General features: G+C 35.5%; 1 protein-coding gene across 1 annotated transcript; it reads left to right on the top strand.

The window, feature by feature from the left end:
- On the top strand, positions 1-13,628 carry LOC147483649 (ABC transporter B family member 25, mitochondrial-like; the record flags this gene model as incomplete). The annotated part of the gene is given in 21 exon segments (XM_086579613.1): positions 1-294; positions 387-605; positions 692-878; positions 1,090-1,151; positions 1,270-1,313; positions 1,943-2,045; positions 2,263-2,370; positions 2,471-2,554; positions 2,667-2,727; positions 4,620-4,765; positions 4,854-4,970; positions 5,472-5,557; positions 6,158-6,246; positions 8,394-8,449; positions 9,810-9,890; positions 10,013-10,078; positions 10,160-10,252; positions 11,989-12,013; positions 12,016-12,052; positions 12,316-12,451; positions 13,329-13,628. Coding segments are annotated over 21 exon segments (2,235 nt in total), but the record flags the coding sequence as incomplete, so codon positions are not given.
- Between the last annotated feature and the right edge of the window lie 1,273 nt (positions 13,629-14,901).

Genomic DNA, 14,901 nt, shown 5'->3' with positions numbered 1-14,901 from the left:
AAACTCACTGGGGAATTTCGTCAAACATGTTATCTGCATCACGTTGTTTTAGATTTTCCACATACTTTCAACCCAAACACAATCCAATCATTAATAGTTTACGTAACACCAAGCTTTTACACCATCTCAATTCGTACAGAAGAACTTTTATTGGATTCTTCACAACAATACATTCTCAGTACAAGTTATGGAAACAATCGGGTTTTAGGAAAATTAAATAGAAGAGGGTTTTATGTTAATGGGTTTTTATCAGATTATGCTTCTTCCAATGGGAATAAACCTTATAGTGAGCCTGTAAGTTATTCATTCTTTATATGCTATTATCTCATTTTTGTATACCATTGTATTTGATAGTGCTAAAAATTGGTTTGGATAATTTGGTGCAGGGAGGGCATGCTTTGTTTTCGACGTCTACGGGTAATATAGCAGGAACGAATCACGTGGCGAAACGAACTGATGATAAGGTGGTTAAGAAAGGAAATTCGGAAGAACAAATTGCTGACGTTAAGATACTTAAAACGCTTGCAAAGTATTTATGGTCGAAAGACAATTTTGAGTTTCGGTTTAGGGTGGTATTGGCATTGAGTCTTTTAGTGACAGCAAAGGCGAGTTATCTTTTTCTAAAGGATTATTATGTAATGTTTTAAATGTGGCAGTTTAGCTAACAAGTATATGTTCAGCTGTTTTCCAGGTTTTGAATGTTCAAGTGCCATTCTTGTTCAAACATGCGGTGGACTGGTTGTCAGTTGCAAGCGGGGCTGGTGGTCAGCTAGCCTCGTTTTCTACGGCTAATTCGACTATTTTGGCGCTTTTTGTGAGTCCCGCAGCTGTTCTTGTTGGATATGGGATAGCACGAGCAGGGGCATCAGCTTGCAATGGTATTACATAGAGAGTAATCTTTAACACTCAGTCTTGCTTTGAATGAGTAGATTTCAAATTTTTAAAGTGAAATATTTTGTTTCAAGAGATAACAAGCACTTGCATCATAATGCTTGTTTAGTATTCATTTCACGCTAAAACTATTTGTGTTTAAGGTCTGTTCCTTGGATGTTAAGTGTCAAAACACTCACTCAATTCTTTGGTCGGCAGAATTGCGGAATGCTGTGTTTTCTAAGGTAGCCTCACGGACAATCCGCACAGTTTCTAGGCAGGTAACAACGCCAACCTTTTACGTTCTAATTAATTTTTTTTATCTATCAAGTGAGCCTCATGTAGCTCATTCTTGACATGCCTGTATGCCATCTTCATATATCACTTTGACTTCTGCAGGTCTTCGCACATTTGCATAATCTGGATCTTCGATATCATTTAAGGTATTGTATAGGACATCTTGAATTCTCTCTTGTTGACCTGCTTTCATCCATCCTCACTGCCATGCATGCATTTGTTACTTTTATTTTATCCGCAAAATAAGAAAAAAGTATTTCTAGAGTAACATGACAGAGGAAGTGTTATTGGAAAATTACATAGTGGTTATTGCATTTCTTGCAAACTCCTTTTTTCTTCATCATCTTATCATTTTGGCATGTCATGTTTTTCTCAGCATATCAACTTGGAAATTCTTGTTATTGTTGAGGGAAGTAAAATAGCAAATGTAGGTCTTAACATATGTTCCTCTTCAATTAAGAACCTATCTTGAATATGTTCTTTTGAAGATATTAATTTTGTTTGGAAAATTCACATGTGGTAGAATTATAATATAAGACTGCTTCCATCGAAAGTTCATGTGTATTTATTTCTATGATCAAGCTAAAGCTGAAAATTCTCCCTAAGAATGTATATACTCCCAATTTTAAGTTCATCAGTCTAATATGCATCAGTAGGATATTAGTCGAGTTATGTTTACAAAGAAATAGCTTAGTCAAGTGTATTTATTTCTATATTTATTAAGTGTTTAAATAGGTGCACTTTCATATCTGACTTTTGAATCTTTATTTTCCAGCCGACAAACTGGTGCGCTAAATCGCATAATTGATCGTGGTAGCCGTGGGATAAATTTTATTCTTTCAGCAATGGTATTCAATGTTGCGCCCACCATATTAGAGGTATCATCTTATTGGCTTGCTTGTTGTTAGGCTTTCTTGGTCCTTCAAATAGTTTCCTTGAAGAATGAGTGAACTGTAGAGCTCTTGTTTAGATACGTAATTAATAGTGGGGCACGATTGTTCTAGGCCAGGCCAATTTTTTTACCCGTTGGATTATGTTTTCTTAAATCTTATTTCATACCTGTTCTTGGCTGTTACTAACAAATAAAATTTTCAGATCTCAATGGTGTCGGGTATACTAGCATACAAATTTGGGGCATCCTTTGCATGGATCACATCCTTATCAGTTGTTGCCTATGCTGCTTTTACTTTGGTTGTGACACAGGTACTAATTTTGCTATACTACTAACATACTAATTTAATATCCTTTCCCAAGAAGTCCCATTCGTTATCAATTTTTTTGACGGTTTCCATGATGCTTCCAGTGGCGAACTAAGTTTAGGCAGGCCATGAATAAAGCTGATAATGATGCAAGTTCGAGGGCCATTGATTCACTTATCAATTATGAGGTGAGGTTGTAATTGTTTTTGTCGTGAATTATTAAGCTTCTTTAGGGCTTCATCTCAGTTTATTGCCTGCTGCATTTCTTTTCTTAACGATTTTACTCATGTAATGCTCCAGACTGTCAAGTATTTCAACAATGAGGGCTATGAAACTGAGAAATATGATGAGTTCTTGAAAAGTAAGTGACAAGTTTTATCTTTTGTTTCATAGTTTCTTATGCCAATTTTTATTTTTGTCTTTTTCATTTTTATATTTAATGTCTAACACATAAAGTTCCTTCTTACAAGGTTATGATGAAGTAGAAAAAAACTATAATGTATCTGAAGTAGGCATTCAGTGGTTGGCTTGATAGTGATTTTCGCTAGGATGATTAATTGATAAGAGTTCCCCCCCCCCCCCTGTGGTTGGACTCGGACATTCTACTTCACAAGCACCTGTGATTATGAACCATGGGATTAATTCCTCGTGGGTGCTTCTTTATTTTTCTTAACTTAATCTGAAACACATGAAAGTAATTTCGGGTATCATAGATGGACATAATTTGATGTGAGTCCTTGAGAAGGTTTCACCTTTACCTAATGATTTGTTTGTTTTTGTTATGGTAAAAGTAAGCAATCTTACACAGTGTTGGAGCCAGAAATGTTTTTCAGGGTGGGCAAAATTATTGAAAATTTTACAATTTACTCAAAAAGAGGATCGAAATTCATTACACAAAAATTCAGAAATTCCTAACAAAATTGTACATTAATTATCCAAAACATGAGTTCAATTTATAACTTGTAAATAACTCAATTGGGTTGCAACTGTAACACTAATCAAATTTCCAATACTAAGAGATGAACTTCATAAGAAGAAGGTATCAAATCTTTCAATTTAGAATTTAAGACTTTAGGGAAATAGGGTGTTAAAGTTTGAGAATTTAGGGATTTGAGAAAGAAGAGAAATTGCAAAGAAGAGTCAAAGATGAACTTAGTGGGAGTTATTCAACCACACAGGGTCTTGTTCATGTTTATTAGGGGAGAAGAAACTGAAGAAGAATTGAACAAAAGTGATGAAGAACTGACCGAACAAGGTTTTTATCTCTTTCTAATTTGAAAAATGATAGGGTGCTCCCAGTTTTAGTACAAGATCAGTCAGTTCATAAATCTTAAGCAAATCAAGGGATAGAAAAATGATAGTGTGCTCTTTATTTGATACTTTGGGGGTAGCAAATTGTTACAGTGTCTATTTTTAGATAAGATAAAGATGGAATAGTACAACTATTTTTTTTTTGCAGAAGTTCAGGGTGTGCAACTGCTGACCCTTGCACACCCTTGGCTCTGCCACTGATCGTACATGTTATTCACATTAGATTTTGGGTTTAATCTCCCTGGTTGATACATAACCCTGATAGTTGTCCCTATTTTTTTTAAATATCCAAATGATACATTTAATTTTTTCCAATAATTGAATTTTTCACGCATCGTAGCTTCCTTATTGCAAAAACTTTTGCCCAAAATAATACCAATCACAATATGTAGTGATGCCTGTAATACATTTTTCTTTGAACTTAAACAAATATTGTATGTTTTATCTTTGTCTAACCTAATTTATACCTTTATATTCCAAATTGCTTACTAGGTTTGGCTAGTGCTAAGAAAGGAGAAAAAGAGAGAGTGAAACATTCATTGTCCCTTTGTCTTTTTATTATTTTTAGTATTTCTAAGTTGAAGCTTCCATGGTTTTAAGATGTTATTCACGACACTCCGGAGGGGTGTTTCGGTTAAAAGTACTGTTAAATCAAGAAATGGTCAGTAGAAATTGCAAAACCAAGAACTTCATTGTACTTTACATAATATATATTTTTTCACAAAACTCTGAAGAATCCTAAAGTTTTTGCATCTTAACATCGTGACAACGGACCTAATGTGTCCTAGTTCTAATTAGCATGAGTGATTATGTATCTTGCTGAAATTTTGCAATGGAAAAGCTGTGCACATGAATTTATAATTCTCTGCGATATAAAAAGTTTGTAACTCTCTGTGGGTATGTTACTGATGACTGACTTATGATGATAATGATATTTTCTAGAATATGAGGATGCTTCTTTGAAGACACAAAGTAGCCTTGCTTACTTAAACTTTGGCCAGAATGTGATATTTAGCACCGCCCTATCAGCAGCAATGGTACTATGTTCACATGGTATTATGAATGGCGAGATGACTGTTGGTGATTTGGTAACACTGAATTATTATTAGTCTTCATTTTACTACAAGTTTATTTAAAACTGTGTCTCATGAATTGCATGTTATTTTGGAACAACAGGTAATGGTCAATGGCCTTCTGTTTCAGCTTTCTCTTCCTCTCAATTTCCTTGGAAGTGTGTATCGTGAGACTAGACAGAGTCTTATTGACATGAAATCCATGTTTCAGTTACTCGAGGTATCTTTCCTGGGTCTTTATATATCTATCTTGCTTTGCAGACTGTTTATACTTGTAGCGGCAGTTGCATGATTCAGTATTAAACAATCTGTTGAAACTCTGCTTCTCTGAATGTATACAAGACACATGATATTGATGCGGTCTCTGTGCTTGTGTTTAGGACTTTGGGTGTGTGGGGGGAGGGGTTTAGCTGATTGTTCCTTCAAGTAAATTAATTACTTTTTCTCAGTCAAGTATTTGGGATTATATGTGGGCTTGGAAGAAAGTTAGATTTGTTTATTTATCATTTAAATTAAGCAATTTAAGCCTATCCCATTTGTCTTCTCTTTTCATGATTTAGTTCTCAGTTTCATTAAATAATTTGTTTCAACTGACAAGAAAAATACACATTTGCTAATTTTAATCAGTGTAACAAATTTTTGTTTACTTAGGGCACCTTATATTGCACTTTGGTAGATTGATTTTGCAAGTGCTTAATTACACTCTTTGTTGATTTATTAGGATAAGCCTGAAATTAGAGATGAACCTGATGCAAAACCACTAAAGCTGAGTGGAGGAAGCATTCAGTTTGACAATGTCCACTTTGGGTACGTGTCTGGTTTAGCGTGTTCATCAAGTTAATAAAGTACCTAATCTTAAATGCAAATTTTCAACTCAGATGTAGTTACTGCTACACCTATAATATCATCTCGTTGGATGAACAATTGCACAATATTTCCCAAGAATATTTATTTTTTCAGCGAGCTTCTTTTTGCTTTGCTTGTTTTGCCCTTTTCCTCTTGTTTTTAAGAAGACATTTACATTGCCCTTTAGCCATCCAAATGCCCATAACAGTATATTGACCATATAGTAAATGTAACGACCCATCACATACTGCCATGTCAATACTGTCCCAACTTAGCCACCCAAAGGCCCAAGACTGGCCTATCTATAGGTGTGGGTTTTCATCTCAAAAGGCCTTGACATAAGTAAGTGGCCACACAATACCATTTGTCCAAGGTCGTCCGTACCAGATGTGGACTAGATCTCCATGGGCATCACACCTTGCTCTGTTCAGATGAACTTAATATTTTGCTATTTTGTTTTCAAACTTATTATGTAAATGTTATTCCTTGTTTTTTTGTCTGTTTTCCTGTTGCCATAGATGATGATCAATGGATTACCTAGTTTTCCTTTGGTGTACTCAGGTATCTAACTGAGCGCAATATTCTTGATGGGGTTTCTTTTGTTGTACCTGCTGGAAATAGTGTAGCCATTGTTGGGACTAGTGGCAGTGGTAAGCTTTTGGAGCTGACACATTTTATATTTCTTTTCCTTTTTACCCTTTTGTTATCTGAACCTGTTGGGATAAATAAGTTTCTAGATGTCTTATATATGGTTTCTTGCAAGTACTAGCACAACTATTACCAGTTTCTTATTTGTTATCTTTCATTGAATTAAAGCGACCAGGAGGTCATATTCATACATGTTTCTGCTTCCATAGTCCATTTCGACAAATATATGTGGCACATGGAGCATGTTTTGGGACATTTTATTCCTTGAACCCTTTCGGTGATGAAACAAAAGGCAATCCAAGATTACATATAGATATTGCCGGAGCATTCGAGGAGACGCCGGGAATCATATGATGAACATTTTTAATTTATTTAGGCAGGTAGCATGAAGTGGCTCCAGATTTAGATATGTATGTGAAGCTTTAATAGAAAGAGACGCATCTGTATTTGTTTGGTGATGTGCATCAAAGTGTAATTGAGTGTAAAGTGGAGAAACTTTGCAGTAGAGTGCAACTCAGACCCTTTGGGAGATAAAGTTCAAACAAAAGGAAAGGGAGTTTGCTGAAATACATGGCAATAGCGATTCCAACATTGGATTGGATTTAGGGGCTGATGATGATTTGCTTGATGACTTGGTCTCCAGTGAAGAGTTGTTGATATCTCCAATGAAGTTTAGGCTCCTTTGGTGTAATTTGAGAGGAGTGGGACCTCAAGGAAAAAAAAAAAAAAAAACAGAAAAAACTCTAGGTATGTAAACTACGGAGAAAATAGATGATTGCGTTCTTGATCTTTAATGTATCAGAATGGGAGACTTTCTGTTGTGTTCATCTTTAAAGCAGTTTCCAACCGTTCATAACCTTGGGATGAGATTTATCAAGAACCTCTTAAGTACTAACTTTGTCTGGTACTAATGGTGACTCAGTGAATCATACTTTCATTTGGTGTCCTTTTCCTTGGTGGCCTGGTAGTTTCTTTATTAATTTGTTTGGGGTTCTATTGGGTTTGTCCTGATTCACTAAAGAGGTCACTAGTCTCATGGAATGTGTGGATCCAATCGGGAAGAGGTCATTATATATGTAGTATGCTCCCTTCTGCAATTGTGTGGGCGGTGTGGTTGGAAAGAAGTAGAGGTCATTTTGATAAAGAGGCGGCATCTTTGGTGAGTGCCATTATGTCCATTAATGAACTTCTAAGGTGCACGATGACATGTGAGATATCTCTTTTGAGCATAGTGTAGATGGGAGGCCTCGATGCATTGAGCGTTTTGTTTGTTTCAATAAAGTAATTTCATTGGTTGGCCCCTTAATACCACATTTTTAAAATTTATTCTGAAGGGCCGTGAAAATCACCAATTGTAGACCCATTAGCTTGCTCTATTCCATTTATAAGATCATCACAAAGTCCTTGCGAACAGATTAAGAAGAGTCTTGAGGAGTCTCATATCTCTTGTATCAAGTGCATCAGTGGAAGACATAATGTATTGGTGCCTCATTGTCAATGATGTCCTTGACAGTAGGCTAAATAGGAGAAGACAACATGACATTTATATGATGAAAGCCTGTGGTTATGTTTCACGGAACTTTGTTTGTGGGAAAACTTTTTTGCTACCCAATGGAGGAAGTGGGACATTGTAATGGGTTCTTGGAGGCCATTGGGATCTCTCATAGTCCTGGAAAGAGGATGTTTATATAAATGTGTTATAAGAATTCTTAGCCTTTAACAGGCCAGTCGTTTTTTTTACCAGGTTGATGGTTCTCAATAAATAAAACAAAGACAGAAAGGACAAAGGTTGAAGATCTTTAGAACAGATTTGAAGTCAGTTGAATTCCCCAAGTATATATTTGAATGAATATGTCAAAGTTTTTCACCTGACCCCATATTAATTGGGGAGATATTATTGTTGTCTTGAGCTAGAACCATTTACAAAGGACACGACACGGCTATTTATGCCCAAGTACAGTTTTAAACAACAGAGAACTAGTTCACTTATGTAAATTAGGCTAATTTGTTTGCTATAACCATCATAGTGAGGTTCAAGCAGAAATATATGAAAGATTTGCATATGAGCTCCCTTTCTTGGATCATAATGTTATTTTGCTTTCGATTTCCTTCAGCACCATAAATTTTTCACTATGTGATGTATTTGCAGGTAAGTCAACCGTACTTAGACTACTCTACAGATTTTTTGATCCTCATTCTGGAGCTGTAAGCATCAATTCTTCTATTGTATCTTAGTTCATTTCCTTCTTATATTGGCGTGGTTACCTCCGGTATTGTTATGGTTTTCCACGTAATTGTTGTTGCTTAGTTTAGCTTATCATTTTTATATATATATATATATATACATGTTTTTTGCGTTAGTGATGTGGTCTAGTCGTTTTTGATTCCCAAGTGTTAGCTTTCTACATGTTTCACCAAGGATCATGGTCCTCCCGCCCTCTTATGGTGGACATTTTCATATTTTAAGAGGGAAGGTCAACTTGCTTCAATCAACCTTGAGTGCAGCGATATCAATATATACACTTAACATTTTAAATTTTCATTCTCTGATTATTATTCAGAAGCAGAATTCTTTTGAGTTTTGATCTCCATTCACTTCAAAATATTTATTATAAAGAAAAGAACTGAAGTTTGGAATATATTGTTGTCACTTGACTCCCAAAGAGTTATATACGTAAAACTAAATTGTAGGAGTGGAACCTAGTAGGCCATGTCTTCATTCTTAGCCGTTTAGCGGTGGCTTAACTTTTAAATGTATAACCGTATGATACATGAAAATATGAAAGTCTTAACAAAAGTGTGGTTTCTCTAGCTTGCGATCTTGCAGGAATTTGTTCCAAGTTCTATGTTTCTTACTTCCTATTTATTTCGGTCCAGTGTTTTCACTATTTGGTAACACCCCCACCCCCCACCCCCCCCCCCAAACACACAAAAAAAATGTGGAGTATAACTTAAATTCTTTTAGCTTGGAAAGAGAAGAATATGGAATAACTTTCTCAATTTAAAGTTATTCAAATGCGTAAAGCGCTTGCACGATTATCAACATCCTCTGTTTGTTCGCTTTAGCTATAAGAGTGGTAAAACTGTGTCTCTTACATTTTTTTCTTTATGCTCTGATGAATGGACCAGCTTCATCTTACTCAGAGTCTGGGGCTTATAAGTATTTATTCGGACAAATTTTGGTTACCCTCATTTTGTTTATATATGATGCTTCATAACAAATGTCTCTGAATTGAACTTGTGGTATTGTACGTGAAACCCCTATAAGAGGTTGTTGGATATCTTATCAGTATCAGACATTCTAAAACCTTCTTCTCTATTGAACAACAAGAAATTTTTCTTGGTTCTATTGCATTTGATGGGTCTGAAACTCTGAATTACCAAAATGGGAAGAAAAGAAATAATTTTTCTACAATATTATACTGTGTTTGTCATTTGACTCCATTATGAAGGTGGGAGTATTATAAGTTGTTGGCATCACATGTTCTGTCAAGACTGAAGTTTTTGATGTTTCACATTTAAGTTTGTCATTGGAATAACTTGCTAAATAATGTCCTTTTCACAGATAACAATAGATGGCCAATGTATAAAAGATATGACATTGGAGAGTCTCCGAAGATCTATTGGTGTTGTACCGCAGGATACTGTGAGTTCATCAAAATTGAAAGCATTTGCAGTTTTTCACATTCATTTGCTTTTACCAACTTCACAAACTTTTGACATTTAAGACTATCGTGATTAACTTGCTGTGTGGTGCTTAATGGACAGGTACTCTTTAATGACACAATTTACCACAATATTGCTTATGGCCGTCTATCAGCAACAGAGGAGGAGGTTCGTGCCCAATTCCATTATTAACTTTAGTTCTTTTCCAAGTTTCCAGTGTCAATTTATTTCTTACTGCTTGACATTCAGGTGTATGATGCTGCTCGCCGCGCATCCATCCACGATACCATAATGAGCTTTCCAGAGAAATATTCAACTATGGTTGGAGAACGTGGACTTAAGGTTAGCATTTGTTGTCTTACAAATAAATTGATTACTGGTCCTCTCTTTTAAAGGAAAATGCCACCTTGTCCTGCTCAAATAAATGGAGTACAATAGCAATAAAAAAGTACTGTAGTAGTTTAAGTTCAGTCCTCAAATTGTGTGCAGTATGCTGCTGTTAATCATCCGACTAATGGTTTTTGCTGTTTTTCCTCGGAACATCTAGAAGAACATCATAGACTAGAAGTTTGTTTATGGAGTTGGTTTTGGCAAATAAATTTTGTAGGCAGGAATTTCATAGAGTTGTTAAATACTCGTCTGCCGCTTGCTTGATAGTCCATCTGAGGATGGTAGTATTAGAAGTTCCCAGCCATGTTTTGTTTGTTTGAATTCCATGTGATCTATTTTTTATTTTATTTTTTCTCCCTCTGATCGATGAAAGTATAGATATGTTTGATTAAAACTATTAAGCTCCACTTACAACATGTAACTCTCTCTCTCTCTCTGTGTGTGTGTGTGTGTGTGTGTGTTTTGTTCTATGATCAGTAATATGAAGTATTTTGTGTTCCTATTGGAATAATATATGTTGTTCAAAGAATTCCCATGCTAATGACATTGCAAAGCATTTGCAAGAGTACTAGACTTATGCCAATGTTATAATAATAATTTTCTGGTAGCACCCTTGTGATCCTTTAGCAGCCATGTTTTGATACAAATCTTGCAGAAGTACTGTCTTTTCTCTTATGGAAGTATTTTTCTAGAGACAATGACTGAAAAATACAACAAACTTTGCATGTTGTTTCAAAAAATACAACGAACTTTCAGTTTGTTTCAATCTATCATTTCGTCAAATTAATTGGAGGAATGCTTATGTTGACTGTTTAAAAAAACCCCAAATCTCCCTCACTAAAATTCCGTGAGGGAGGTGGACTATCACCAATATTCTGAAATTCTGAAATTTCAAAATTCCAACTAAAATAGATTAAACCGATTATCAATCATCTTCTTCATCTTTTATCCCACCACCTCCTCCACCACACCACTGCCCCCACACCCCCACCTCCACATTTTACATCTTTTTTTTCGAGTTCTCTCATTTTCTTATATATCTATTTCTGAATTTGACTAATTTTGGAGTGAAATTCGAACCATTGAAAAAATAATCAAGAATTATATAACTCCATTTTTTAGAGAAGAGAATTGATAATGAAGTTTGAAAATACAATTGGTATTGAAATTGGAAAATGGGGTGTTGGTGAATTTATGGTGAATGGGGAGTTAAGTTCTTTTTTGCTAGTATTTCGAGTTGTGAATAACCATTAGCGGCAGTGGAGATGGTGGTGGGTTGGTGGTTTGATAGAAGATGAAGGTGAAGAAATATTGGGCGTTGGATTGAGTTATATCTGAACGCCCTAGATGCCGCCACATGGACAAGTTAATTTAGAGTATTGATTTTGGGCCACATGTCATCACATTATCCACCTAATTTATATTTGATAATAGACACATCACATTAACTGTTCACATAAGCCTACCGTCAAATTAATGTATGAATTGAAACAAATTGAAAGTTCGTTGTATTTTTTGAATTAAAAAAAACTACGTTGTATTTTTTGAAACAACATGCAAAGTTTGTTGTATTTTTTGGTCATTATCTCATTTTTCTATGGCTTTTTAAGTTTTTGAAGACTTTGACATGTTACTTGTTTAGTGAATAGAGAAAGAGAAGATACTGATTGTAATTTGTCTTCTTACAGTTGAGTGGCGGCGAAAAGCAAAGAGTGGCCTTGCTCGTGCATTCTTGAAAGCTCCTGCTATTTTGTAAGTTATCTTCCTACTTCATCAAGTGTCTCTTTCCATCATGTCATTGACACACACACACACACACACACACACACACCCCTCTTCCTGCATTCTCAAATAAGACACAGTGATGCAATGTTTGAATTAGTGATTATCCTATTATTTTTAGAGTTGTTAGGTGATCTGTTAGTAAATTGACATTGGGGTAGGAAGACCTGTTAGTATCCATTGTTGTAGATTTGGTTTTGTTTCTATTGATCTTTTTTTGGAAGCAATATTAGGTTATGTGATGAAGCTACTAGCGCTCTTGACAGTACAACAGAAGCAGAGATACTAAATTCGTTAAAATCCCTAGCAAATAATCGAACGTCGATTTTCATTGCACATCGGCTTACTACCGCAATGCAATGTGATGAGGTGAGTCTTTCACATATTCTTTTTTACTACACCTAGTACGCAGCCTATTAGTTTTGGTTTGCGTAGGATCTTCTTCCTGTACTACATTTTATTGGTAAAATACTAAAATGTAAATAGCTCCATAATACTCAGAAACTTGTAGAAGTGATTGGTGTGATTGGAATCCTGGAGTGTATTTGTGGCCGGAGTAATGATAGTCAGATGCCTATGTGGAAGTTGTAGTCTTTAATTTAAAATGGCGTGTCAATATATTGAAAACTTGACCGTAACGGTACTCGTGACATTAGTGCACCTCTACCGCGATCCACTCGTGGCTACACCGCTCATGACAGTTTAGGTGCCTTTGGAGGCTTGGCACTCTTACCAGTGGCTACGCTATTTGTAATATCATCTGTACTGATATCCTGGAATAGCTTCCACACGTCTTGAAGTATCACGAAAATTGCATAAATTACAAAACGAGCAATTTAAATATCCTGAGTTTAAATTTCGGGTGTGTCAGTATATCAATGGCAATAGATTTGCCTCTTGAAAAATTTACAATACCGACATGCAGTCAAGATTTCATATTCAGAAGGTGGATATTACAATACATTTTAGGTCGGTTCTGGAAAACTTTTTATTTGTTTGCCGCCATTGATTTTGCTTCAAAATCAGCAACGCTACTCTTGAAATTCAGTATAAGTGCATTTGAAGGTATCATGAGTGGTGTTGGCCTCTGTATTGTGACGTACGGGTTACTGTTACTTATCTTATAAAATTAATCTCCGCCATATGTAGCCTTTTAATTTTGTTGTTTAAAAACTAGCATACTTTCGATAGGACTGGAAATAGCCTATTCTACTGGTTTCGATTAATCAATTGTTGTGATTTTCAGATTATTGTTCTGGAGAATGGGAAAGTTGTTGAACAAGGACCCCATGATGTTCTTGTGTCAATATCAGGAAGATACGCTGAGCTCTGGGGACAGCAAAATAACACCACCGATGGAATTGATTCTCCAGTCAAAGTGGCATAATATATATATATTTTGAACCTTGTAATTCTTCCTCTCTTTTTTTGGAAAGTTCAGCCAGCCATGTAACAGTCCTGTATTATTGTTCTGTGAATATTGTTTTTTCTAATTTTAGCTGCTACAGATATTGATCAGTTTATACGAGAAATGAGTTAATTTATCCGCCTCAGTTCTCTTTTAGCTCAACTTGAGATATTGGCATGAAAAACTCCCTTCAGGTTGCATAATAACTTCCACGAAGACTGAACTTTTATAAATGCGACAAATAGTTATATTTTTTAACAGTATCATACTGTCACAAAGTTGCGATCTTCTGAACTCCTGATGAAAGGATTAGATCGTAAACAGTTAAAAGTACTTTCCTGATTCTTTGGCTAGCTTTCAAATAGTATAGAAAAAAAGAAAAGAAGTGATACACATATTGGTGATAAACTAGATTAGTCTAATGCATTCGAAATTTCGATTGACCAAAAATAAGACCGTCGCTTCTTTATTTATTTGGTAACTTTGCATATATTTGTCTCATACACTATGGGATAGTGAGAAGAGATATATTTTATATCCAAGAGGGGCTATAATTGGAGATACTATTGTTTCTGGTACAGAAGTTCCTATCTCAATGGGAAATGCCCTACCTTTGAGTGCGGTTTGAACTATTGATTTACGTTTGGGATAAGTAAAAGTTGCAGTTACATCTCTAAAATTTTATTTTTGGTAACTTGGAAATTATATAATTATTATACACAGTGGCGATAAGTACAAGTTGCAGTTACATCTCTAAAAAGTAAAGCATTTATTTATACAATGAACCTAAGAAAAGTTCCTTCATATCTAAATTGGCTAGACTTGCCGGCAGATTAGAACGAACAACTTCAGGATTAGACCACCAAACTGAATCTCTAGCTTGTTGTGAAGTAAGTTTAGCCAGAGCATATGCGACAAAATAACATTCCCTATACATCCATTGCACATATACATATTGTTGCATGAAATAAAAGTTTTACACTTTTGGAACCCCGCTTAAAAAATCTAGTCGACAACCTCTGACACAAGATTCAACTCTTCACAATACTCGTTTAATACTCTAATGACGACGCTGGAGATAAATTTGCAAAGAGGTCTGTTTCTGGCAACTTGAGACAAACCAGTTCTAGGACTCCAAGCCTTAGTCACAAAACTCTGCACCCGAACCTGCTGTATGAACACTCAGCTATAAGCTATTTCTTTATCTATAGTTTACATTAAAGTCTAGTGGTAGGGAGAAAAGCTATGTTTAGCATTGGTACTAAGACTTCACAGTGTTTGCACACTGACAGTAAAAGTAGAATGTGTCTTAGTTTCCGAAGTAATATTTCATGCACGTGGTACAACGGTTCTCACTTGAAAAGGGGTGTCAAAATGGCCCTCAAACTCTTAGCCCGCCCGCCTCGACTTG

Source organism: Coptis chinensis, chromosome 8, assembly GCF_015680905.1.
Source record: "Coptis chinensis isolate HL-2020 chromosome 8, ASM1568090v1, whole genome shotgun sequence".
NCBI classification, from domain to species: Eukaryota; Viridiplantae; Streptophyta; class Magnoliopsida; order Ranunculales; family Ranunculaceae; genus Coptis; species Coptis chinensis.
The sequence above is the reverse complement of the archived record's forward strand: the minus strand, read 5'-3'. Positions and strand labels throughout refer to the sequence as shown.